Source organism: Malus domestica, chromosome 03, assembly GCF_042453785.1.
Source record: "Malus domestica chromosome 03, GDT2T_hap1".
Taxonomy (NCBI): domain Eukaryota; kingdom Viridiplantae; phylum Streptophyta; class Magnoliopsida; order Rosales; family Rosaceae; genus Malus; species Malus domestica.
In genome coordinates, this window is record NC_091663.1 from 9,136,566 (window position 1) to 9,161,723 (window position 25,158).

Below are 25,158 nucleotides of genomic sequence, written 5' to 3' on the forward strand. Positions count from 1 at the left end.
CGAGCCATTCCTTTTATAATAAGAAGCCCCCACACAAATTGCTGATACTTAAAGGGACATGCAAGGTGCCAATAAATTTCACATTATATTCATTAGTTCCCTCACTTAACTAGCTACTTGTGTATACATGCATGCAAAGAGTTGTTTATGCGTGTTACCCTTCGTGACAGACTCTCATAGTTGTTGATAAACCAGGAAACTAATATTAAGTAGGTCAAAATCACGTCCATTTATGCAGAGGGACGTGGAAATAATGTTGGACTTGAAGGGAAAGGAGAGAGGTCAACAGAAAATTTTGATTGTCTTTGACACCACTCTAAAGTTGTTCTAACAACCATACACGCATATCCCTATAATATAATAGCTACTCGACCAAACACTACTCTTCCCTCTCCTCTATATATATACACAACCCAAATGCTTATCTTCAACTCACACCTGATTTGAGCAGCTTCTCACTTTCTTGTAGAAAAACGAAAGAGAGAGAGAGAGGGAGAGAGAATAAAATGGGTGTTCATCTTCTTTTAGCTTCACCATTTCTTAGGCTCTTTCTCTTCTCTTTCGTAATGTGTCTCATTCATCAGCATGCTCTTGCAGGCATAACCAGGCACTACAAGTTTGAAGTATGTGCATATTCCTCAACGCATGTATAAATATATATAGACACATCAACGAGGAAAAATATTACAGTTTAACATGTTATGTTTCTCAAATAAAAAATTTGTATATCATTTGGTCGTTTGATCATCACAAACACTTTCCTTAATTTTGAGGCGAGAGATACTCTAATCACAATTTGGCCTATTATTATGCTATGAAATCAATCTCTTCGTCTTTCCCATTGATCATTTGAATTTATATTAGGTTGTCTAGTTTAACTGTCTAAAAATATACTATTAATGATACCTAACAAGATAACATTGACCCCGTAGCCAAAGCTTGTAACATAGTTGAAGTTTGAGCCCTTGCAGATGCATGCATGCAGCCTTTTTTTTCCTTTTTGTTTTGGGTTCTTATGTTTTCCCTTTTGAATGGTTGTGCAGATCAAACAACAGAAGGTGACAAGACTCTGCCACACAAAAAGCATAGTAACAGTGAATGGGCAGTTTCCTGGGCCAAAAATCATTGCTAGAGAGGGTGATCAACTCCTGATTAAAGTGGTTAATCATGTCCAAAACAACATCTCTATCCACTGGTAATCATCAACTACAACTTCATAAGCAATACTGAAACTATAATCATCATTCTTTGTTTAAACTTTAATACACACCATCACCATGCATAACTAATCTAAATTAAGTATTGGTTAATATTGTTAATTAATTTCTTTAAATTACCAGGCACGGCATTCGACAGCTTCAATCGGGGTGGGCTGATGGTCCGGCATATGTGACCCAATGTCCCATACAAACAGGCAATAGTTATGTCTACAACTTCACCATTACTGGCCAAAGAGGCACTCTTTTTTGGCATGCTCACATTTCATGGCTCAGATCAACTGTTTATGGGCCCTTAATCATACTTCCCAAGAACAGTGTTCCGTACCCTTTCACTAAACCTTACAAGGAGGTTCCAATTATTTTTGGTAATTAACTTTTAACTATATTTTCTGCCTATAATAGTACATACCTGTTGAGAAAAGGTATATATACAATTTATACTTGAAATACAGGTGAGTGGTGGAATGCAAATCCTGAAGCCATAATTAGCCAGGCCTTGCAAACAGGTGGAGGGCCGAATGTCTCTGATGCTTATACCATTAACGGATTCCCGGGGCCCTTATACAATTGTTCTGCCAAAGGTATTAAATCGACTATGGAATGTCAATTGTCATTGATAATGTGTCGATATCATTATAATAAATAAAAAATGAAATCGATATAGTCTTGCGAATGTAGTGCTTCCATTCAATATTATAAAACATATCATGCGCGAAGAATTTATGTTACTCTCATCTCAATTGTTTTGCACGTGACTTTCTTGCAGATGCATTCAAGCTGAAGGTTCAACCTGGCAAGACCTATCTTCTCCGGCTTATCAACGCAGCACTCAATGACGAGCTTTTCTTCAGCATTGCAAATCACACTCTCAAAGTAGTAGAAGCCGATGCCATTTATGTCAAACCCTTTGAGACTCGCACAATTCTCATCGCCCCCGGCCAAACCACAAATGTTCTTCTGAAGACCAAACCCAACTTCCCTAATGCCACATTTTTCATGACTGCTAGGCCATTTGTGACTGGTCAAGGCACATTTGACAACACCACAGTTGCTGGCATTCTAGAGTACGATTCGCCATCTAAAACCAAAACCCTAAACACGAAGAGACTTCCGCTGTTGAAACCCAACCTCCCCGCCCTAAACGACACATCATTCGCAACCAAATTCGCCAACAAACTTCGTAGTTTAAACACCCCACAATTCCCAGCTAATGTCCCTCAAAAAGTTGATAAGCACTTTTTCTTCACCATAGGCCTTGGAACCAACCCTTGTAGCCAAAACAACCAAAGATGCCAAGGACCCAATGGGACAATGTTTGCAGCCTCGGTTAACAACATTTCTTTTGCAATGCCAAACACTGCCTTGCTACAATCCCATTTTTCTGGCCAGTCAAGTGGGGTCTACACTCCTGACTTCCCAACCAATCCCATAACGCCATTTAACTATACTGGCCCCCCACCAAATGATACCATGGTGAGCAATGGGACAAAGCTGATGGTGCTGCCATTTAATTCTAGGGTGGAGCTGGTGATGCAGGACACTAGCATTCTTGGTGCTGAGAGCCATCCTCTGCACCTTCATGGGTTCAATTTCTTTGTTGTGGGTCAAGGATTCGGGAACTTTGACCCGAATAAGGACCCTAAAAAGTTCAATCTGGTTGACCCTGTTGAGAGGAACACTGTGGGTGTGCCCTCTGGTGGGTGGGTTGCTATCCGCTTTCTGGCTGATAATCCAGGTAACTATTTAATTGAATTGAACCTAAAAGTAAATTATTAAAATCATAATTATATACTATTACACTACTAATCGCATACGAGAGAAATTCTTGTGTCTGACACTCTGGATTACCTCGATCATCTAACCTCTATGATTCAACATCGTTCACTCATGGTGCCCTAATCGGGCATCTAGGAACAAGAATTCCATCATGATCATGGAGGTAAGACTTATGTAAAGACAGAGATGCGTCAGTAGTGTGATTAGTAATAGTGAGTGTGCCAATAACAACTCTCAACAATAAATCAAAAATTCTAATTGTTGATTGATTGCTTGTTAATGTATCATGTGTGAATACACAGGAGTATGGTTTATGCATTGCCACCTGGAGATCCACACAAGCTGGGGCTTGAAGATGGGTTGGGTAGTCTTGGATGGCAAGCTTCCCAATCAAAAACTGCTCCCTCCCCCTGCAGATCTTCCCAAATGCTGATGATCTTTTCAATCCATTACTTCTGACCATAACTTGTCCAAAGAATTTCCTGACCCATTAATATTAGTTTATTCTTTGGCACCTTTTGGATTTTAATTAATTTGCCAAATTAAATTGTTTTGAGTGTGATTGCATATTTCTTAAGAGGAGCTGAGGGAAGCAAAAGAGTGAAACAATACTTAACACTCCAATTATATTATTAATGTACAATGCCTCTCAATATTCAATAATATTTACTTAATTAATCAATTCAATGCTTTGTATTCAAATGATACAGGTTGAATTCCTAATAAACAAAATTGATAACTATTATGCATCTATCGGTTGGTGACATCCGCCAAGAAAAATATATTCTTGTCAACATACTTGATGAGGAATCAAATGAATCTGGTTTGCAAAGCAGTAACATTATGCTTCAATAAGAATGAGACCACAGCACCAAAACACATATATTGTTAAAAAAAAAATATTCCATCCGTGACTCACCTGTACAAGTACCTCCAAACGAGGTCCGAGGTTGCACAACAGACCCCAGAAGCACACAACTTTCGCATTCCTACTTACAGTCCCGGCAAACCCAAACTCTTCAGATAATACATAGGAGAAGAGAACAATGCTTTCACAGATGTACCCGTTGATGTCAAAGATGAATTTCACTTCATCCTCTCCTTTGCTTTTGACTATAAAACGCAATCCCATAATCCTTCTTCCACCAACGGAGACTTTAGTGTCTTCTGGGACACACAGAACCATGATTTTTTCTGGTCGAAAACACAGAGAACCATGTAGTTCCCATAAACCGATTAAACCTTTCCTTATTTTATATCCAAAACAGAGGGAATTCAAATATACCAAACATACATAATATATCTAAAGAATCATTGTAGAGAATTAAGGATTCTATAGCTTCTGCAGTATTCAGTTGTTGAACTGGTATTGTGTACGCTTCTTTTTTGTGTTTTCAATTACATAAATAAACATGGATATGATAAGACAAACAGGAAGAACAAAAAATTGACAAAAGAGAAAGCAAGATGGCTGGACATTTTGTTAAATAAGAGGAAACACGAACATGCAAGAGTTGATACAGAGATAACAAACCTGGTAGTGCTGTTATATAACTATGTACCAAAGTATCTGATAGGTTCAAGAGTAATTCTGTTCCAACTTCAAAAAGGTATAAGCCTTGCGGAAACAACATGACATACTATTTAACCATGTTTATCCTACAATTCACTGTATTATAAGTGGACTGATCCAAGAGGAGAAAAAGATGCCAAAAATTAAAATACGCTGGTGGAGAACCTTACGCATATGCCTGCCTAGGATCATTATATCCAAGAGCAAAGGAAGCACCAAATATCCGTCGAAGAAAAAAAAAGAACAGAGAATAAAAAGTAAAAGGATGTACTTACACAAAGAACGTAAAGGCCTGGGATCCAGCAACTGAAAGAAGCAACCTTAATTTGTTAAAAATGTATCTACAATTTTCTCAATTGTTTAAAACATCCTCTTATGGTGCTTTCTAGGCTTTTTTTTCCCTCTCATATATCATTATTTCATCAGCCATCTACAGAATTGCAATTGATAGAATCGGCATAACACTTGACATACAAAACTGAATGCAGAAAACACAAATTGAAACAACAATCAAATTAAGAACCAAAATCGATATGGCATTAACAATATTTCCGTTGCAATCAATAATATCACCAAAAACAAACTACAGCTCAGCTTAGTAATTAGCATTACATAGAAAATAGTATCCCCACAAAATTACCCTGAACGTGCTGAGCAGCAGACCTCATGGAATTCAAATCTCCACCGAATTCCAGAAAACTCAAAATCGACAACTACGAAAAATTGTGTCGTAGTGTTCTCAACTTTTCCTCCTCTTCTTTTTCTTGTCCCCTTGCTCTCCTCCTAAAGCACCAGAGCTTCCATCTTCTAACACCCCACTCTTCCTCTTCTTACTCTCTTCCTTCTTTACCTCTTCGCTCCCTGTTTTAGCCCCGCCATCTCCCTTCTTCATTTGACCCCCGTTTTCACCGGAATTGCCAACATTGTCCCTCTTTTTCTTCTTCTTATTTTGTGTATCAACTGAATCAGCCGGCTCTCTCTTTTCAACACCGCCATTCGCCCTCTCTGCAATTTTGACCCCGCCATCTCCCTTCTCAATTCGATCCCCATCTTCATTAGAATTACCTACATTGTCCCTCTTCTTCTTCTTCTTCTTCGTCCTAAGTACCTCTACTGAATCAGCTGCCTCTTCCTTTTCACCACCCTCCCCTCCCATCTCTGAAATTCCACCTCCATCTTCCCCAAATTTACGAACTTCACCCTTCTTCCTCTCCTTCTTCTTCACCCGGGCATCCACTACCTGTCGCTGCGTTTCCGGCTTGGACTCAAGCCCATGACTCACCTCACTCACACCGGTACTCTGCGCCGGATTCTCTCCGACGATCTCTGCGTCGTCGTTTTCGGTCTCTGACCTGTGCCGCCGCGACCGCTTCCTTCCCGATCTCGGCGATTTGAGCTCCTTGTGCAACTGCTTCAGCTCCTTGAACGATGCCAAGGTGCGTCGGAGGTAGACGCTGAACTCTTGCGACGCGCCGGTGTCGCTGGAGACGAAGGAAGAGAGAGTGGAGGTCGCTTTGGAGAGAGAGATTGGCTTCGACGAGAGGACGATCCCCGATACCGTTTTCATGGTTGGGAATTCTAGGGTTTTAGGTCAAAGGGGGCGAGATTGGACACATGGGTTTAAGTAAAACGCGTATTTATTGCTTTGCCAACTGAAGCTAGATTCGTCTCACCCTTCAGCCTCCCAACCGTCAAAATCAAGTTATTTAAATATTTTTAATAGCGCTTTACTACAGTGACGGAGTAATGAGAAAATGTTCTTGGTTCGAGTTCGATCTTCATTAATGTTGATTTTCTGATAGATAATAATTTAACCTATTAATATTATTGATTCTAAAAATGTTATTTCATTCACACTTTACATATTGTTGAATACATTATACATATTGAATACACGCATATCTGCTTTTTCAATTAAAAATTTAATACACCCTACATTATTTTCTATAGTACCCTCACACCCTTGGCTGAAGCTACATGGGGACAAGGAGGGGCTGCCGCTCCATTACGTCGGAAGTCGCCATTGAGGGTGAGGATTTCACTCCTCTGGTACTCTAAACTGCAACCGAAATCTGATGCGCTACTTTGCTGCTTCTGTGTTTTATGTTTTGCTACACCTTTTGCGTTTTATTTTTTTAAATAGGCCAAAACGACGTCGTTTTTGTCCTGGGATAAAAAAATATAGAACGGCATCATTAAGGAGAGCTACAGTAAGGTTGTCATTATTCAAGATTCTCTTAAGTTATTTGATAGTATGAAGGCATTAGGTGTGCAGAGAAGTTTCAAGTCCTGTGAGACTCTATTTAGGGCCATTATGCGCCACACCCGATATATGATGGCTAATGCAATGTTGGTGAGGGAATACAGCCCAATAGGTATGCTTATAAATTAAATGAGTCACTCCGTCATGCCCGCAAGGTATTTGACAAAACACCCAAGTTAATCAACTTAATTGTTTCTCTCATGAATGCTACGCTCATGAGCTACTATAGAGAGAATCGATGAAAAGATACCTTGTATCTCTTCCATAACACGATATGAGTAAAGGGGCAGTGATGAAAAGCCCAGTAATTTCACCATACCCATTGTTCTAAAGGCGTGTGTGAGGTTAACACTCACATATGAGAAAATAATACATGGGTTTGAGAAGAAACATGACAAGGTTGCATTGAATATGTTTGTGGGTTATGCATTAATTGAATTGTATTCCAAATGCGAGAAATTGGCGAGGCTGTGAAAGTGTTTGACGAGTTTTCGCAACCAAATGTTTTATGGAGCGCGACCAAAAGAAAGTCTACCCTTTTATATTTCGCCCCTCTCCAAGACAATTCATGACTTCGCTACTGCTCATACCGTCATCCTAGCTCGAGTTACTAGCTCAACATACGCAACGAGGATGAATGCTAGGTTAGAATCCAATAATACACTTTTAAAGGAAATCATGGTGGCATACGAATCTGTTTCGGCCTATTATATCGCTAGCACTTGAACTTAGAAGCAAGCTACAGTTACCTTGAATCAATCAATGAATGAATGGAAAAAAACCGCTTACGGTTCAAGGACCCCGTATCTTCTACATACTTTACATTCTCTACATTCACTCCACATCAACATTGTGTATACCACATTTGTCTGCTGATTTCAAATTCGAAGGCAACGATACTTCCATTTGCACTGTTAACCCTATCCTATCTTACTCTGGGGCTTGGTTTTTAGAAATGGGGTCGAGACTAAAGTTTTACTTCAAGTCACTTACCCTTCATGCAGTCACCTTTTGCTATTATTTTTGTTGTACCATTTCTATGCTTTCCCGTCTCTGTGCTATGGTGTTTTGCATTAGTTCGTAAGTCTTTGGGCATGACCTTCCTTTTATATTCTACTTATACTTACCGTGAGAAAAAAAAACTCCATCTGAAGCTTCCATGACATAACCCAACAGAAAAGCAAGTACATGCTTAATATTGATCACGATGGCGTTGAAATCACTCAAATACGAAAAATGTGAAGCCTCCCAAAACGTCAATTTATGTTTCATCGGTCAAAAATAACATTTTTTCATCAACGTGTTTGTACTTTTATTAGTTAGCGTTTTGTTTTAAGGAAAACTAACGAAAAGTAAAAAAAAACTTTAGTTTTAATGAAAAATGACAAATAAATGTGTAGTTAATATTACAAAGAAAAGGTAAAAATAGGTTTTTCGTTAAAAGTGAACAGTACCGGAAGTGCTTCATTAAAACTTCCTTTGTTCTAAAGTAGAATATACGGTTGGAGTGCATTTGAAAGTTTTGTTGGTAAATTTTATTTTCATTATTAAAATCTTATGAGGCCTAAACAGTCATTTCATGTAGAATATGTAGGTCATTTAATAATAATTGTATAGTGGGTGCTAAAAAATCTGCTAAATAACCAAAATAATCTCTGAGATTTGCATAACTCATCACTTTGGTCCCTAACATTTCAAATCAATAATAGTGGTCACTGAGATTGTCTACCATCCATTATTTTGGTCATTCTGTTAAAAACTCCGTTAGATGTCCCGGAGCTATTAGCCAGAAGTTTGGGCAATTTTCAAAACTTCATAACTCAATCATTTCGTAACCAAATTCGACTCATAATATATCAAAATGAAGATAGGAAAGTGTAGAATATAATTTTACCAATTTGGAAGCCCAATGGCTGCCGGAGATGGCCGAAAAATAGCCTCAAAGTTGACTGGTCCGAGGGAAAACTGGAAAACTCGCCGGAAACTAGGTAAACTTTAAACGTTCATAACTTCTTCAATACTCAACGAAATCAAGTGATTCAAAAACGAAAATCATACTTCTCGACGAGAAAAGGAAAATGGTAACTTTTTCAATGGCTAAATAGCCTTGGTTTGGCCGGAAAACGGCTTGAAAGTGGCTAAATTGAGACCAAGACAACCACTTTCGAGCCGTTTTCCAGCCAAACCACGATGAGTTAGCTGTCAAAAAGGTACAATTCTCTTCGTCTCGTTGAGAAGTATGATTTTCGTTTTTGAATAACTTGATTTCGTTGAGTATTGAAGAAGTTATGAACGTTTAAAGTTTACCCAGTTTCCGGCGAGTTTTCCAGTTTTCCTTCAGACCAGTCAACTTTGAGGCTATTTTTAAAATAGGTATAATCTTATTCTACACTTTCCTATCTTCATTTTGATATATTATGGGTCGAATTTGGTTAAAAAACGACTGAGTTACGAAGCTTTGAAAATTATCTAAACTTCCGGCCAAGAGCTCCGGGACACTTAACGAAGTTTTTAACGGAATGACCAAAATGATGGATGGTGGACAATCTCAGGGACCACTTTTATCGATTTGAAATGTTAGGGACCAAATTGATGAGTTATGCAAATCTCATAGACCATTTTGGTTATTTAGCCATAAAAAACCTTCTAAAATTCAGTTTTAACATTTCAGCCGGTTTGAGCGGTTCGAACCAAACCGGTCGCTGAAGCATGTGCCGCTAGCCTAAAACCCAACCCAAAACCTTTCTGAGCGCTCTCTTCTCTTTCACTCTCTCTAACTGCAGCAGTTGCTTCTGCGCCACCTCCATTGAAGACTCCACCGTCGGCGCCGCAGCCACCATCCGGTACTGCTATTTATCATATCTTTAAATTTGCAGCAGTGTAATGGAAATACAAATATACAATTTTTTTTCCGTTTAATTTCAATAGTTATGATCAAATTAAGCCGGCATTCGAGTATTTCAATCTAATTTTGTGATTAATTAATTCATCTTTAATTAATTAGTTTTCGTCTCTTTTGGGTATGATCAATGTAGAGGATGAATAGAGGGCAAGCCAAGACCATAATCTTTACCAAACAGCCTTTCATCGAAGACGAAGGACACCTTAGAATGTAAGCCCTTTTCATTTTTCTTCAAAAAGTAAATTTTGATTTGTTCAATTTTGTAAAGTGAGACGCTTTCGGTTTGTATAATTCAATGCCTGTTATCATTGTGCCTGTAGAGAAAAATGGAAATTCAGTGCGATGTCCGACAAGGAGATCAGGAAAATGGCTGAAGTTCAAATCTTTAAAGGTCAATATTATGATTCCAATCGGAAGCCTATTGAAGGCGGCTTATTGGACCCCCGCTTGGTACTCTCCCACCCTTTAATTGTTGCTTTTGATTCTTGTTGAAGCAACTTCGGTTGAATTATATGGAAATTGTCGAAATGTTAGACTAATCCATGGATTTGTGCAGGCATTAGGACTGACCATAAGAAGTATTAAACAGGATTAAGGGAACAAGTTAACCAATACACTCAATATAATTGACTCACACACAGAATAACATTTTCTGAAAGTTCTAGTTTTGTTTGAATTCATTTCACATGGACGAGTGCAATTAGAAACGATTCAAATAAAGAACAAAGAATGACCAAGTAGTACTCTAACAGTAGATTATTCTTTCCTTTGGATGTTCTGGTATTGCTTCAGGGTCCTGCAAATAGGAGTAGTGGTGCATGTGCTACCTGTGGTGGGACAACGAAGGACTGCCCGGGGCACTTTGGATACTTGGTGCTTGCCCTTCCTGTTTTCAATGTTGGGTATTTAAGTACTATTGTGGACATATTGAAGTGCATTTGTAAGGTACAGAGAATATGTTAACTCCATTTGTAATTACTTTCTAATGAATTTGAATTATGTTCCTTTATATGTTTTTTTTTTCCTATTAAAAAGTTAAATCTAACAACTTTTTATATATTTCTTCTTTTTAGTTTGAGATTGGTTGAGATTTTGGGATATTTGATTTTACGAGACTTAGGTTTAGGCCACCAAGTGCCTAAAATTGAATCTAGGCTCTCCATTTTACACCTTATCTGGCCACTGTCAAGGGAAATTCAGTGCTTCTCAAATAATTTTGAGAATTTAGCATACATGAAATGTGGTTAAATTTACATCTAAACAATGTGTTGGGCTAAATGCTTGAGCTTGGCTTTTATTTAGGTCAGACAAGAACATAAACCTTGAACGTATCTTGCTACCACCTAGGACTGGCAAGAGGGGAGGGTCGGGTTTGTGCACTGAGTGTTGGATCCAATCCCCTCCCCATTCCAGGTTGGGTATGGGGATCCCTATTGAGTGAACGGATTCCGCAATGTGGGTCAAGTTCCCCATCCCATCCACAATAATTTATTTTGTATAATTCACAAAAAAATAATATTAAATAAAGATATTCGCTAATATGATCAATAAAAAATATATATATACACTTTATGTAAATTTCTGAATAAAATAAGAAAAAATGACTCAAATAAATATACAAGTTGTGATCAGTCAAACCATAACAGTCACAAACTCTGGAACTTTATGTATAATAATCTTGATGTTTTCTGAAACTACATCATTGAGATTTATGTTTCTTAATTTCTTTTAGTGATTCATAGTTCCCTTCATATGGTTTAGAGAATGTTTTCTTTTTTGTAATAGATTAAGGCTTTTATTGTTTTCTCTTGCAAAATTCATGAACTAATGGGGCAAATAAGGGAAACTTCAGTTTTGCTAGAATTAATAACCTCACCATTGTGTAAAAGAGACCCATACTCTTGCACTAATGACTCAAAATAATAACTGCTTTGACACTGGACTCTTTACAATGCAATCTTATTAGCCAAGTAAACCCTGTTTTTACTGGAATTTCAAGTTGTTATTGCATGATATGCAGTTATGTTCTGGCATACTTTTGGAGGAGGGAATGCGCATCGAATTTTTGAAGAAAATGAGACGTCCCAAAATGGAGCCCATGAAGAAAAGTGAGTTGATGAAAGTGATAGTGAAGAAGTGTAATAGCTTGACAACCAATAATAGACCAGTGAAGTGCTCCAAATGTGGATTTATAAATGGTTTGGCTCATATATTCCCTCTTGATACTTTATCGTTTTTGTTTTTCTGGCTGGATCTTCTATCATCTTTCAAAAGTAGTCATGGCTTGATATGTTATGCTTTATAGGTTCAGTGAAGAAGGCTGTGGGTGTGCTGGGCATTATCCATGATCGTTCAAAATTTATTGGTGTTATGGATGATTTTAGATCAGCAATATCTCACACGAAAGAGTCCAAAGCGTCCTTTAATCCGGCTACTCATAATCTAAACCCTGCTAGAGTTTTTTCACTGTTCAAAAGGATGGTTGATGAGGTACTACTTATAAAATAGTTAAAGAACAATGAAAATGGTGCATGGTTATATATTCTCTTGCATTCTGTTCCTCTTGAAGCATATTTGTATTTTCTATTGTTATTGCAGGATTGTGAGTTGCTTTATCTTTCAGATAGACCAGAGAACCTCATAATGACAAACATTGCCGTGCCGCCGATACCTATTCGTCCTTCTGTTATTGTGGATGGATCACAGAGGTCATCTCAATATTTTATTTACTCAATATGAAGCTTTTGCTCCCTTTTCTTTTCATGTTTGTAAATAGATACCATAAACATCTTTTTTCAGTGCTTTTATGGTAGTACAGCTGCAAATAATACTTATTAGGGTTCTACTTTTCCTATTGCAGTAATGAAAATGACATTACAGAGAGGTTGAAGAGAATTATTCAATCAAATTCTAGTCTCCGACAGGATTTAATAGAAGCAAGTTCTGCAGCCAAATGTTTGGTATGAATCATGGAGGATATATGTCCTCCAAAGTTTATCACCAGTGTCTCGTTGTTTACTTCACATTTGTACATGTAATTCTTCATGCTTGATATAGACCTACCCAGGCACTAGTATAGAAATCTTGTTTCGTATATAATGCTATTTGCACACAAATATTTTAGGTTTCCTGAGATTTGAGTCACATTCATGATTTTGTGCCTTCTTTTTCTGTTGGTTTGGCCAAACTACATTCTACTCTTGTCTTAATAGTTTAAAACCTAACAAACACACCTTTATAGTTCCTAACCATGTCAAATTTGTCCAAATAATACGTTGTGTCAATTTTGGTGATGGAACATGCATAAGTCACTCAGAAAGATATAATTGCAGCCAATAGGGATTCAGAGTGGTTTTCAAAAGGTGTTCGTGGTGATGTGGGTGTGTCCTAGAAACAGGTACGTGCTGCTTTTGGGAAACCATTTTGGTGCCAGGGCATCCAAGAAGATGTATACTCTTCGTAGATGTGCTGCCTTGGCCTTGTTGTGGTGTATATGGTTGGACCGGAACAATGGAATCTTGAAGGAAAGGAGGAGGATCTGAGCTCAATTTGGGAATGAATTAGACTTTAGTTTTAACAGGGCCTTCTTTGTTCAAAAAATTTAAAGACATTCTGTTTCATCCATTTCTTCTGGATTGGGAGGCATGTTGTACCAAGAGCTTTTCAGGAAGCTGTTTTCTATGTTTCGAATGTAGGTTTTTATTTTTTATTTTTTTTGGGTCGAGAATGTAGGTTATTTGGCTGCTGGTTCTGGGGTTTCTTGGCTGAGGGATGCTTGTTCTTGTACAGTTGTAATTCAGTTTATTGTCCTATTTTCGTTGGCTGAGGATAGTATCTTTTTGTGGACTGGTGCTCCGCCCTTGGTTGTACTGTTAACCTTTATTGACCCAATTGTTCTGTTTTGTATAAAAAGAAAAAGAATTGCATCTGTTTATTCATTAGTTGATTGCTGACTTACTGTTTAGAAATCGTGAGCTAATTATGTGGCCGCTTTTTGCGCAAATGCTGTTTAAAACATATTTGAATATCTTGTTTGCTGGTGAAGTTTAATAGGATAGTAGATATTGCTTGTGGTTCTATAGTATGATTTGTAATGCTTAATGTTGAGAACTGTTGTTCAGGCGAGTTGGGAGATACTTCAAGTTGAGGTTGCACAGTACATAAACAGTGATGTTCGTGGTGTTCCCTTTTCCATGCAAACTTCCAAGCCATTGGCTGGTTTTGTGCAGCGCCTGAAAGGGAAAGGAGGGCGCTTTCGTGGGAATTTATCTGGGAAGCGTGTAGAATATACTGGTCGAACTGTTATATCACCAGACCCTAATCTGAAAATTACCGAGGTTAGATATTCTTCTAAAATCTCTGACATAATTGTGCTAATTTTATTTGCATATTCTGCTAAAACCTCTGACACAATTGTGCTAATTTTATTTGCCTGTTATGTTTGTTTCCTCTAAATCTTGATTGAATCTAGGTTGGAATCCCTATCAAAATGGCTACAATATTAACTTATCCAGAACGTGTTTCCCATCATAATATTGAGAAGTTGAGGCAGTGTGTCAGTAATGGACCTGATAAGTACCCTGGTGCCAGAGTGCTTAGAAATTCTGATGGGACTGAATGGTACGTAATAGTTTTGTGCTAATGTTGCTTGCTTTTGGGTTCTTTTCTTATATTGAAATGCTTGCTTTGTTGCTGATGTTGAATTTATTGTTTTGTGCCGAAGGGTTTTAAAGGTTAACAGAAAGAGCATTGCTGATTCACTAAAATATGGTGACATAGTTGAACGCCACCTAGAAGACGGGGACGTTGTTCTTTTCAACAGACAACCAAGCTTGCATCGGATGTCTCTCATGTGTCATAGGGTGATTAAATGTTTATAATTATTTTTGTATGTGGCATTGTTTTGTGATTTTGTTGATATTTAGTCACATGTTATCATTTTGTATATGCAGGCTAAGATTATGCCTTGGAGAACATTGAGGTTTAATGAATCTGTTTGCAACCCATACAATGCTGATTTTGATGGTGATGAAATGAATATGCATGTCCCGCAAACAGAAGAGGCCCGGACAGAAGCTCTTACGTTGATGGGGGTAAATAAGATTGGATCACACTTCATTGAGATATATGCCTATGGCTAATGGCTATGCATAAAAATACAGTTTTTCACTACATTATTCACAATCATTGGTATATTTTGAGCATTGCAGTGTCTTGGTGTTATTATTCTGATCTCTCAGTTGGGCAAGCTGCTGTTTTCTAGGTGTTGTGCTTTGATTGGGTCGTTTCTAGCATCGCTAACATCTGTAAATCCATTGTGCTTTGCTTTCTTTGGATTGATCTTCTTGTCCATTTCCCTTGTAACTTTATTGTTTGTCATTAATTAGATTGGTGCCTCGAAAAAAAAAAAATTTGACCAAATGAGCTTGTTCGTTTCTGCTATGGTAATGAGTTTCAGTAGGTTATTTCTATTACTGTCTTTGTTGCTGCCCTGTCAAGCTAGGTAAAACCCTAATTTTGGTGGTTGTCTCCTTGGTCCTGGGAGGTCATACATCAGTGATGCATTATAGACTGTGAATGCGTTTTATTTTCGTTTCTATTCCCTATTTTCTTGGTGTGGAAAGTCATGCGTCGTCTCTTTTGGCTTATACTTCTGTTGATTGTTCGCTGCAATTGTTTTTGGTGTAACATTTCAGTGTGTTTGTCAGGTGCAAAACAATCTATGTACTCCAAAAAATGGAGAGGTTTTGGTTGCTTCCACCCAAGATTTTCTAACGTCCTCTTTCCTTATTACAAGGAAGGACACATTTTATGACCGTGCATCTTTTTCTCTCATGTGTTCATATATGGGGGATGGAGCGGATACTATTGACTTGCCAACACCTTCTGTAATTAAGGTGAGTTACTGAAGCCATCATTTATTTCTGTTGTAAATTTGTTACACAATTGTACCCTTACACTTGAGAATTTCAGTTATATGTCTATATCGTTTCTAGTATTTATCTTTTCTCTCCTTAACTGTTGTTTTGCAGCCAATAGAGCTATGGACAGGAAAACAATTATTTAGTGTTCTAGTACGCCCAAATTCAAATGTGAGAGTCTATTTGAATTTTACAGTTACAGAGAAATCCTACACCAAGACTGGAGATGGAAGAGAAATTGAAGCAATGTGCCCAAACGACGGATTTGTTTATTTTCGTAACAGTGAGCTCATAGCTGGGCAACTTGGGAAGGGTACTTTGGGTCAGTTTTCTTGATTAATTCTGTGTCTTTTGATAGTATATGTTTGTCTATGTCCTGCATTGTTTAAAATACCTAGATAGACCATTTCCACTACATTTCATTTGATAGAAGAGGAAGGATAAAAAATAATTTTGCATTTTTTACGAGAAACAAATTTGTAACAACAGATTATTGAAGTTATAGAGGATAAGATTTTCTCTGACAACCTGACCTAACAGCTACCTGAAAACCATACAATAAGCAATACAGTAAACAAAACCTTCTAGGTAAGCAGCTCCCTCATATGCATTAATAACCAAGAAATATGCATTTGTAGTGGGGTAAAAATTCATCAGAACTCCTGAGGCTCGGGCTTATTGAATTGTGAATATGTGACTGGAGAGAGGGGAAAGGGGAGGATTCTTTTATTTTTGATTTACAAGGGTTCAAGGGCTAAACTACTCATTTTGCTTGTTAGGCCCAGTGACCACCTGAGCTCCCATGTCACACAATATATGTTGTCTACATGTTTGGCTCAAGTCACCTCATATGTGAGGGGGTGGGTTGAGAAATCTCACATCTAGAAATCAAAGCCATACATACTTGTATGCCGTGTCCTCCTGGGTCTCTCATCCCATTTTTCAATTTGTTTGGCTTGGATGATTCATTCAATCAAATGCGTTAACTGCAGAGTGTAGTTACATGGAAGAAATTTTTGGTGTTACGTAGACTCCAATATTCCTTGGAGGGAAACAAAGGAAATACTTAGCTTCGCTCCATTTTAAGTAAACCTATTGTTCTCAAAAGAAGTTAATGAGGTAAAGGTTAGCATAACTGATAATAAACTCTCAGAATCTTTATACAGAGCTAAGATAGTCATGACTTCCCTTAGAACCTTGTAACCCTACCAAAAAATTTAGTTGAGAATTGGGTACGACTTTTTCTGATCTAGTTAATTTTCTTGATTTGAAACTTGAAAGTCTCTTGGACTTTTATTTTCATTTTATCATATATTGCATTTGGATATCTGAGTGAGTGATATTGAACCATTGAGGCTTACAGTTTTGCATTTATATCATTCCAGGGAACGGCAATAAGGATGGACTTTACTCTGTTCTATTGAGAGACTATAAAGCTCATGCTGCTGCTTCTTGCATGAATCGCCTGGCAAAGTTAAGGTATGTATGCAGCACAATTATTTCTTGAATGGTAGTTCTTTTAAACCCATCTTGACATTTCAAATTAGTTTTATTGTCTTCTGTCATATTTCTAACCTATTGTTTATTTTATTGCATACATTTATCAAAAATGTTAACTAAAAAGGTATGACTAAAAGTTACTCAGCAAGTTGAATTTTTTAACATAATATACCATGTATGCTGACCCAAAAAAATCCTAGTCCGACGTATTTGAGATGGGTGATCAGAAAATAAAAATCATGTTAGAGGTGGTACATTTTTAATGCTCTAAATATTGTGTTGAGATTTAAAACTTAGAAGGTTTCTATTTGCAAATTTTTTTATTTTTCTTAGACGATTTTGTCTTCCTGTTGTAGCTTTGATGATTATCCATCACCGAGTTTTGACATTCCATGATATTGATGCTGTATATTATTTTGCTTCCCTTTAGGAATGTCTAACCTTGCGTTCGTAAATTAGAAATTATCTTTTTCAATCATATTCATCATCTAATCTTCTAGTTGGATGACTCATCAAATGATGCATCCATATTTTGATGTCATTGTTCTTTGTGCATTTAAATGGTACATACAACAATATTATGTGTTTAATTTTGTCATATTTGCATGGGTGGCAGTGCCCGATGGATTGGTAATCATGGATTCTCAATTGGGATTAGCGATGTACAACCAAGTGACAGTTTGTACGATGAGAAAGAAAAATTAATTAAAGAAGGTTATGACAAATGCGGTGGCCAGATAAAGTTGTATAATGAAGGACAGCTACCACTTGTACCTGGTTTTGATGCCGCACAATCACTTGAGACTGGGATAACTAGTTTACTAAACAATATTAGAGATCAAACTGGAAAGGTGAGTTTTTTAATTACTGTTTCCTTTGTTTATGCATTGAACTTCCCTTTTGGGTTTCCTTTTAGTGTATTTTTTAAGTCTCAATCTCAATTCTTAGTTTTAAAGTACAAAATTCTAGTTTTAACTTCTTAGAGTATGTCTGTTTAAAATTACTTTCATTTGAAAACTTTGCGCCATGTGTGTTGGAGTAGCACAGTTTGTTTAGCAATTATTTATATTTTCTATTGTCATGCAAGAATATTTCAAAGACGATGGTTTTGAAATTGTCTTTTGCCATGTTTCTATAGTTGTGCATGCAAAAGCTCCATTGGAGAAATAGTCCCTTGATCATGTCCCAGTGTGGTTCTAAAGGATCTCCTATCAATATCAGCCAGATGGTTGCCTGTGTTGGCCAGCAATCAGTTGGGGGTCGTCGTGCACCTAATGGATTCATAGATCGAAGCCTTCCTCACTTCCCTAGATTTGCAAAGATGCCTGCTGTAAGTTCTGTGCCGATTTTAGTCAATTTTGTATGTGTGTGTGAGATGTGATGTGACTCATATCATATGCTAATTTGACATGCATATAGTCTCTAAAAAAATTTGTCTGGCATATATGGCTATAAGATTGTCTACATTATGGATTGAAGGCAGGTTGCTCTTTGTGGCTTCGACAACGATTGAAATTGAAGAGAATAGGGAGAGATTAGAAAGATAATAGAATACTTCAAAAAGAAAGGAGGCATGCCAACCCCTTGAAAAACTCTATAATTGGTTATGTTTAGAAAAATTCGTGCTTTGCAAGAACATTGGTTTTTGTTTTTCTCCCTGATAAAAGATTAAGTTGTTCGGAAGAAATAGGAGGATATTTGAGAATGTGGCGGGTGAGGAGGTGAGTGGTTATGGGACAAAGTTTCTTTTTTAATTTATAGCTTCGGAATTTAAGGAGCTTTCTTTTCTTTCTCTCTCTCTCTCTCTCTCTCTCTCTCTCTCTCTCTCTCTCTTTTATTTTATTTATTTATTTTCTGTTTTGTAGTTAATTCTGTTTTTGTCTTGATGTTTTCTCATAGGACCAAGGTGTTGCTGTTGTTCTTTTAGAAGTATACTACTTGTTGTGTTCACTTACATTGTACTGTTTTTTTTATTTTTATCTTAATGAAGTTATGTCTCTTGTGAAAACAAAGAAGTGAAACCAGCTGAATGTTTATTATTTGAACTTTAATGCAAGTTTTTGTAAGTCCATTGTGAAACCTAGTATGCATTGGAGGTATTCACTTTGTGTTTATAGTTTGATGAATTATATAATGTTTTTATCAACCTTTTCGTCTGAATTTATGTGTTTAATGAACATTCTGTTATTATTGATGCAGGCAAAGGGCTTTGTTGCTAGTTCCTTTTACAGTGGCTTGACAGCTACTGAGTTCTTTTTCCATACAATGGGCGGGCGAGAAGGGCTTGTGGATACAGCCGTATGTTAACTAGTCATAACTTCATCAATCTTCCGAGTCACATTATTAATGTGTTTTTTTTTTATTTGGTTCTAGACCCACTTGATTTGGGCCTGTGCATCACTTGTCAAACTTACAGATTGCTTGCTACTGGATATTTAATATAGCTAAAATATATGGGGTGATCAAGAAAATTATAGACGGTGAATAGTATGAGTTAATACTTGTTCAGCATGTACATAGAATAGCTGATATGTCATGAAAATGTTCCTGGACAAGCCCCTTATTTGGTTGTTGTTTGTATTTTGTTGCTTTATATGATATAAATTGCTATTCAAGTTTCCTAACAGTAATTTAACTCAAAAAATAATAAAGTAAAAAGAAAAGGAACAGAAGTTTTATTACTATAGACAAGGTTTCGAGACCCCAAACTGACTTTGTCTCGTAATTACTCCAGCCCAAACTGACTCTGTCCCGTACTTTAGGCTTCTCAGCATGAAATGTAAAACACCACCTTGGAATTACCTAATACACCTATATTTCTTTTAACAGACATAGCAAAAGAGCTGATGCACACTAAAATTTAAAATATTTGGTTGATAGTCTACTCCCTCTCTTTACACATTATACACAAATGTAAGAATTCAGTTTAATCTAGCTCCATCTTCACACATTAGAAGATTCAATAAAATTAGCAGTAACCTCATTGTCAAACCTGGACAGATTGTTAATCTATTATAACATTTGAATGTATTTGTGGGGTTCAGTTCTATCAGCCAAACAGAGTTCTTTGGGTCTTGAAATACTTTGTCTTTGATTTTTGTTTACCTTTGCAGGTGAAAACAGCTGATACTGGATACATGTCTCGTAGATTGTCAAAAATTTTGGAGGACCTATCTGTCCAGTACGATAACACAGTAAGGAATTCAAGTGGATCTATAGTTCAATTTTGTTATGGGGATGACGGTATGGATCCTGCAATGATGGAAGGAAAAGAAAGTGGAGCTCCTTTGGACTTCAACCGATTGTTTTTGAAAGCCAAGGTATGAAACGTTGATTTTCATTTGGTTCAGAAGTAATCATGGACTTTTCATTGTTGAGTTGATGAGGTCCATTTACAGGCCACATGTCCTGCTGGAGGAAGTGATACCTTGTCTCCTGAAGAAGTGTCTGAAATAGTGAGTAGCAGGCTTTCAAAACACGATATGACTCCTGATGGCGGTTGTGCTGCTGGTTTCAAAACTTCTTTGGAGAAATTCCTGGATAAATTTGTAAAAACATTTAGAGAAACACATGAGACTTTTGTGCTGGATCAAAATCCTGCATGGAAGGAAAAGTCTGCTACTCTGGATAAGATTGTCCAAAATATATCTGGTGTTACTTCTCAACAGCTGAAGGTACTTATTTTCCTATGTTTTAGTGCAAGTAGTCACCTTTTGCATTCCCTATTTGTTTTTACTTTTTATAGTCTTAGACATATCAATAATGTGAGCAACTTCAAATGCAAGCGTCTGCATGTGTACTTGCCAAAATTGTATTGGTGTAAGGCATTTGGATGTTTGATGTATTTTATATCAGTGTGCAAGTTGGACATTCGTTCACGATTTTTTATTATGAGATTGTTTATGTAATTTTGGGCTGAGCCATTTCCTGTTTGTAATATTTGGTGTTATGTTCCTTGTGTATCTTTTGAAATTGTCTGGTTATCTATTGTTTTCTTCTGAGAACTAGAGTTAGCCCTTTACATTTTTGGAGTTTGTTGGTTAGAACATATGATTGTGCCTCTATTGAATTTCCTTTACATTTAAATTGTAGGTCTTCCTCGATACTTGCATTTCTCGTTATCATTCAAAAAAGGTCGAAGCTGGGACAGCAATTGGAGTAATTGGAGCTCAAAGTATTGGCGAACCTGGGACGCAGATGACATTAAAAACTTTTCACTTTGCCGGAGTTGCAAGCATGAGTATCCTTGATTCATTAGAATGAGTAAAGTTAAATATGTATAAAAGCTGCATGGACTTTTGGCTATTTACTGGTTGGTTTTAAATTTGATCCTTAACTCTTTGTTAGACGTTACCCTTGGGGTCCCTCGTATCAAGGAAATAATAAATGGAGCAAAAAAGATCAGTACACCCATCATCACTGCAGTACTTGAGTGGGATACTAATGCGAAATTCGCACGGCTGGTAGCAGGCCGGATTGAGAAAACAAATCTAGGGCAGGTATGTATTTTAACTTATTTGTTACTAATATTGTAAATTTGACAATAGCCTACTGTTGATCACTCAATGAAGTTTATATTTTATACTGTTGTATATGTAGTTTTCAACTGAACGTGATTAGTTGGCAATGCAAATTAAGGTTTCTGTTTTTTTCCTGTTACCTTTCTTAACAACTTTGGATCGGTAGTCAATTAAGTTTTTTGGCTTAGTTGGATTGCTCAAGAACAGGTTTTTTTTAGAAAGTCAAACTAGTGTTTGATTTGTTTCAGAATGTTTTAAGGTAAAGGTTGATGTTCTATTAGTAGTGTATCTTACTTATTGTTGGACGTGCATGGATCTAATATTCTTTAACCACCCGAAACTTTTCTTCCTGGTGACTTGGATAGGGTTGTCTATTCTCCGTCTCCATTGTATGATTTCACTTATACATTTGGCTGTTGTTTTGAAGGTTGCTAAGAGTATAAAAACTGTAATGACTTCAAGAGCGGCATCTATAGTCATCACACTTGATATGGTCATGATTCAAGATGCACACTTGTCTATAGATGCTAATGTTGTAAAAGAATCAATTTTACGAACACCGAGAATCAAACTGAAGAGCGAGGTGAGAATTTGACATGTTAGTTAGCTAACTTTTATATGTTCTTAATAATGACTCATGGTCATGTCTCATATGCAGCATATTAGGGTTTTGGATATCAGAAAGTTAGAAATTCTTCCTCAGGAGGCTGATAGGAGTAGGCTCTATTTTCACCTCGACTATCTAAAGAGTATGCTCCCAAAAGTTATAGTACGGGTGAGACTTCTAATTTTTTTCTGAAAGTTATTTCATAAATGACCGTGCTTATTTTCCTGTTTCGATTTACCAAGTTTAGAATATATCAAGCTGATGTGATTCATTAAATTCTTTCAATAACAGGGTGTAGGCACAGTTCAGCGTGTTGTTATTAATGAAGAAAAGGTGAAAAAAGAGAAAAATGATATTGAAGTTAAAGGAGACGAAAAGAAGTACAAGTTGTTTGCAGAAGGGTGAGTTTGTTATAAAATATAATTTCGCGTGACGTAAGGTTTGAACGGTTTACATGTTAGATCTCTTCAAACTATTATATTTGCATCAGTTTGGCCTGATGTTTGATTATATTTCTCATGCAAAATGGTGATTGATATCTCTCGTACTGGTCCACATTCGGCAATCGGCATATGATTTAGTGCACATTTAGTTAGGAGTCTTTCTGGGTTCTTTATTTATGATGTAATGTGTATCCAAATTGGATGATTTATTTGTGATGCCATGTGAATTTTCAGTTGCTGCTCATAGTAAACTAATTTATTTATTACAAAGTCACTTCCAGAAAGATGGAACAGTACCCTGAATACTTTAACCTTGGCGTCAGTAACTTCACCTTTTAGTTTTGATTAACATTTACAGGAAAAAAAGCTTCACCCAGTAGTGTCTTCCACGTCTTTTCTGTCCTGGAAAAGGACTAAGATGAAATATTCAATAACCAATGAACCTTAGGAGCCAAACTTGGCATAGGCAGATACTTGTTATGTGCTTCCATCGTCAAAATCTTTAGTTTTCATTGGTGAAGATGCCTTATGAAGAAAAGATATCATTATCCCGAACGTAGACAAACAAAATAGAAAAGATATAACCCAACCCAAAAATGATGTGGTGGGTGGGAAACCAGAGGGGAAAGAACAGGGTTGTTTCATTCCCTCCGTGACAGAAAGAAAACTGAGTGAGTTATAGGTTATGCAATATAATTATGGGCATTAATTGAATTTCGTTGTGTGTGTGTGTGTGTGGTTTCTGTAGTTTTCATCGTATTGTGTTATGTTTCTAATTTCCAAGCGGTAGTTGTTATTTTGCTCCAAGAAAATGATTCTAAATGTCAGCTGTTTTGTTAATCTTATTGCCGGTTGTGTTACTTTATAGCACCGGTCTTCTAGCGGTAATGGGCACTGAAGGAATTGATGGTTGTAAAACGACAAGTAATGATGTTATGGAAGTGCAGCGGACACTTGGAATTGAAGCTGCTAGAGTCTGTATCATTGAGGAGATAAAGAAAGTAATGAAATCACACGGAATGAACATAGACGATCGCCATATGATTTTTCTAGCGGATGTTATGACATACAGGGTAAATTCCTTTGATACCGAATCTTTTACTGGAAATCTAAAAAGAAAAATTGGTGCACACTGATGTATTAGACATGCAGTTAGAGTGAGGATGCATATTCATGTATAAATTATTCTACATGACAGGGTGAAGTTCTTGGAATCACAAGATTTGGCGTTTCAAAAATGGACAAGAGTGTTTTGATGCTTGCTTCATTTGAGCGGACAGACGATATCCTATTTAATGCTAGTGTAAACGGGAGAGTTGACAAGATTGAAGGCGTAAGTGAGAGCATCATCATGGGTATCCCAATGCAGATAGGCACTGGAATGTTCAAAGTTAGGCAAAGGTAAGAATTTAGTATTTATACATGCGTTCATAGTTTGAGTCCTTATGTTGCGTAGGTTCACTCTATTGCACATGTATGCTCTCCGAACGTTCAGTAATTTTGATGCGACAGTGATAAGGAAGTCTGATTATATTATGTTCTTAGAGCAGTAATACCACACTAAATATGTTTGACAATCAACTGTGGTTGCAACTGAAAATCTTCTCGACAAGTGTTATTCTGAACTTGCCCGATCTCCTGGGTTCACCGAATCAAATTTGAAGTCGGCAAACTGTCAATCTGTCTAGTCATTATAATTAAATGGATTAACTCCATCCTGTTTCAGTTAATGAATCATTGTTTCCCCTTCTTTCCTTGAGTCGTGCATTCGGCAGCATCAGTTTCTGTGTACCGCTAGTTTTTTTTTTTTTTTTGGACAAATGTGCACCGCTGGTTGAAGGACAATTTAAAGAACTGCATTACTAATCGCAATAGTGGTTTGCATGCTTTGATCTACTTCTGTATCTAACATGCGCCATATCTAATATATTTTGTTGGTTTTATGGCCTTACTTTCTGTTGTTTCGGGTTTTGTTTTGTGAACCCCCCGGAAGCTTTAACTGAATGTTTTTCCATGAGCAGTGTTTCTTCTTGTCTGGAGCAACCCACAGATTTGGGACTACCACGTTCAGATGTGCAGCTGGATTATGGGCCACAACCGATTCTTACCTGATTTGAAGAAAAATGATTTGTGAAGCGTCTCACTTCTCCACAACTGCGTCACACAGCCTCGACGCTTACATTTTGGTTGCTCTACCATCATGTCTAGATGGCTCGCCTTTCACCTCAGTTACCTGAGGATTGACTGGAACATCGGGTGGTCCTTGCAGCTAGACCTGTAAACGGGTCGGGTTTATTGGGTTTGGATCGGATTCAATCCGACCCGTTAAGTGAACGGATCACCCGAACTTGATCCGTTAAGCTAACGAATCATCTGTTTCACCCCGTTAACAATTATTATTATTATTTTTTTGCATAGAGTTTATTTTTTGTT

General features: G+C 37.1%; 3 protein-coding genes and 1 long non-coding RNA gene across 5 annotated transcripts; 2 read left to right on the top strand and 2 right to left on the bottom strand.

Moving 5' to 3' along the window:
* The first annotated feature begins 435 nt into the window (after positions 1-435).
* Positions 436-3,678, top strand: LOC103422555 (laccase-17-like). The gene is made up of 6 exons (XM_008360621.4): positions 436-623; positions 1,044-1,195; positions 1,341-1,585; positions 1,673-1,801; positions 1,987-2,955; positions 3,299-3,678. Exons 1-6 carry the CDS (start codon positions 507-509, stop codon positions 3,427-3,429), a joined length of 1,743 nt encoding a protein of 580 aa, XP_008358843.3. The 5' UTR covers positions 436-506; the 3' UTR covers positions 3,430-3,678.
* Positions 3,606-4,050, bottom strand: LOC139194422 (uncharacterized). The gene is made up of 2 exons (XR_011579233.1): positions 3,916-4,050; positions 3,606-3,816 (listed from the first exon to the last, which is right to left on the bottom strand). It is a non-coding gene; the product is annotated as an uncharacterized lncRNA (long non-coding RNA).
* A 1,034-nt stretch (positions 4,051-5,084) lies between these two features.
* On the bottom strand, positions 5,085-6,242 carry LOC103421790 (protein PXR1). Its single transcript, XM_008359833.4, has one exon. It carries the CDS (start codon positions 6,134-6,136, stop codon positions 5,309-5,311), a length of 828 nt encoding a protein of 275 aa, XP_008358055.3. The 5' UTR covers positions 6,137-6,242; the 3' UTR covers positions 5,085-5,308.
* A 3,244-nt stretch (positions 6,243-9,486) lies between these two features.
* On the top strand, positions 9,487-25,149 carry LOC103421798 (DNA-directed RNA polymerase III subunit 1). 2 transcript variants are annotated; one of them, XM_008359842.4, is made up of 28 exons: positions 9,487-9,675; positions 9,868-9,944; positions 10,055-10,184; positions 10,527-10,679; positions 11,755-11,932; positions 12,040-12,224; positions 12,333-12,442; positions 12,595-12,694; positions 13,856-14,071; positions 14,206-14,354; positions 14,458-14,596; positions 14,687-14,827; positions 15,443-15,631; positions 15,767-15,977; positions 17,041-17,134; positions 17,772-18,006; positions 18,294-18,485; positions 19,355-19,453; positions 20,269-20,475; positions 20,554-20,829; positions 21,248-21,395; positions 21,503-21,654; positions 22,103-22,258; positions 22,334-22,450; positions 22,574-22,683; positions 23,594-23,798; positions 23,924-24,126; positions 24,747-25,149. In XM_008359842.4, exons 2-28 carry the CDS (start codon positions 9,871-9,873, stop codon positions 24,835-24,837), a joined length of 4,260 nt encoding a protein of 1,419 aa, XP_008358064.3. In that variant the 5' UTR covers positions 9,487-9,675; positions 9,868-9,870; the 3' UTR covers positions 24,838-25,149. The 2 variants fall into 2 exon arrangements, with proteins under 2 accessions (XP_008358064.3, XP_008358068.3); XM_008359846.4 differs by lacking the exon at positions 24,747-25,149 and having other exon boundaries at positions 23,924-24,130.
* Positions 25,150-25,158: the final 9 nt, after the last annotated feature.

What these genes read in the sequence shown, in the direction of transcription:
- LOC103422555 (XM_008360621.4), top strand. Translation starts at nt 507, where the DNA reads ATGGGTGTTCATCTTCTTTTAGCTTCACCATTTCTTAGGCTCTTTCTC. An exon ending in ATACAATTGTTCTGCCAAAG is followed by an intron (nt 1,802 to 1,986) that starts GTATTAAATCGA and finishes ACTTTCTTGCAG; the next exon opens with ATGCATTCAAGCTGAAGGTT. An exon ending in CTTTCTGGCTGATAATCCAG is followed by an intron (nt 2,956 to 3,298) that starts GTAACTATTTAA and finishes GTGAATACACAG; the next exon opens with GAGTATGGTTTATGCATTGC.
- LOC103421790 (XM_008359833.4), bottom strand. Translation starts at nt 6,136, where the DNA reads ATGAAAACGGTATCGGGGATCGTCCTCTCGTCGAAGCCAATCTCTCTC.
- LOC103421798 (XM_008359842.4), top strand. Translation starts at nt 9,871, where the DNA reads ATGAATAGAGGGCAAGCCAAGACCATAATCTTTACCAAACAGCCTTTC. An exon ending in CAACACCTTCTGTAATTAAG is followed by an intron (nt 15,632 to 15,766) that starts GTGAGTTACTGA and finishes GTTGTTTTGCAG; the next exon opens with CCAATAGAGCTATGGACAGG. An exon ending in TGCCGGAGTTGCAAGCATGA is followed by an intron (nt 21,396 to 21,502) that starts GTATCCTTGATT and finishes ACTCTTTGTTAG; the next exon opens with ACGTTACCCTTGGGGTCCCT.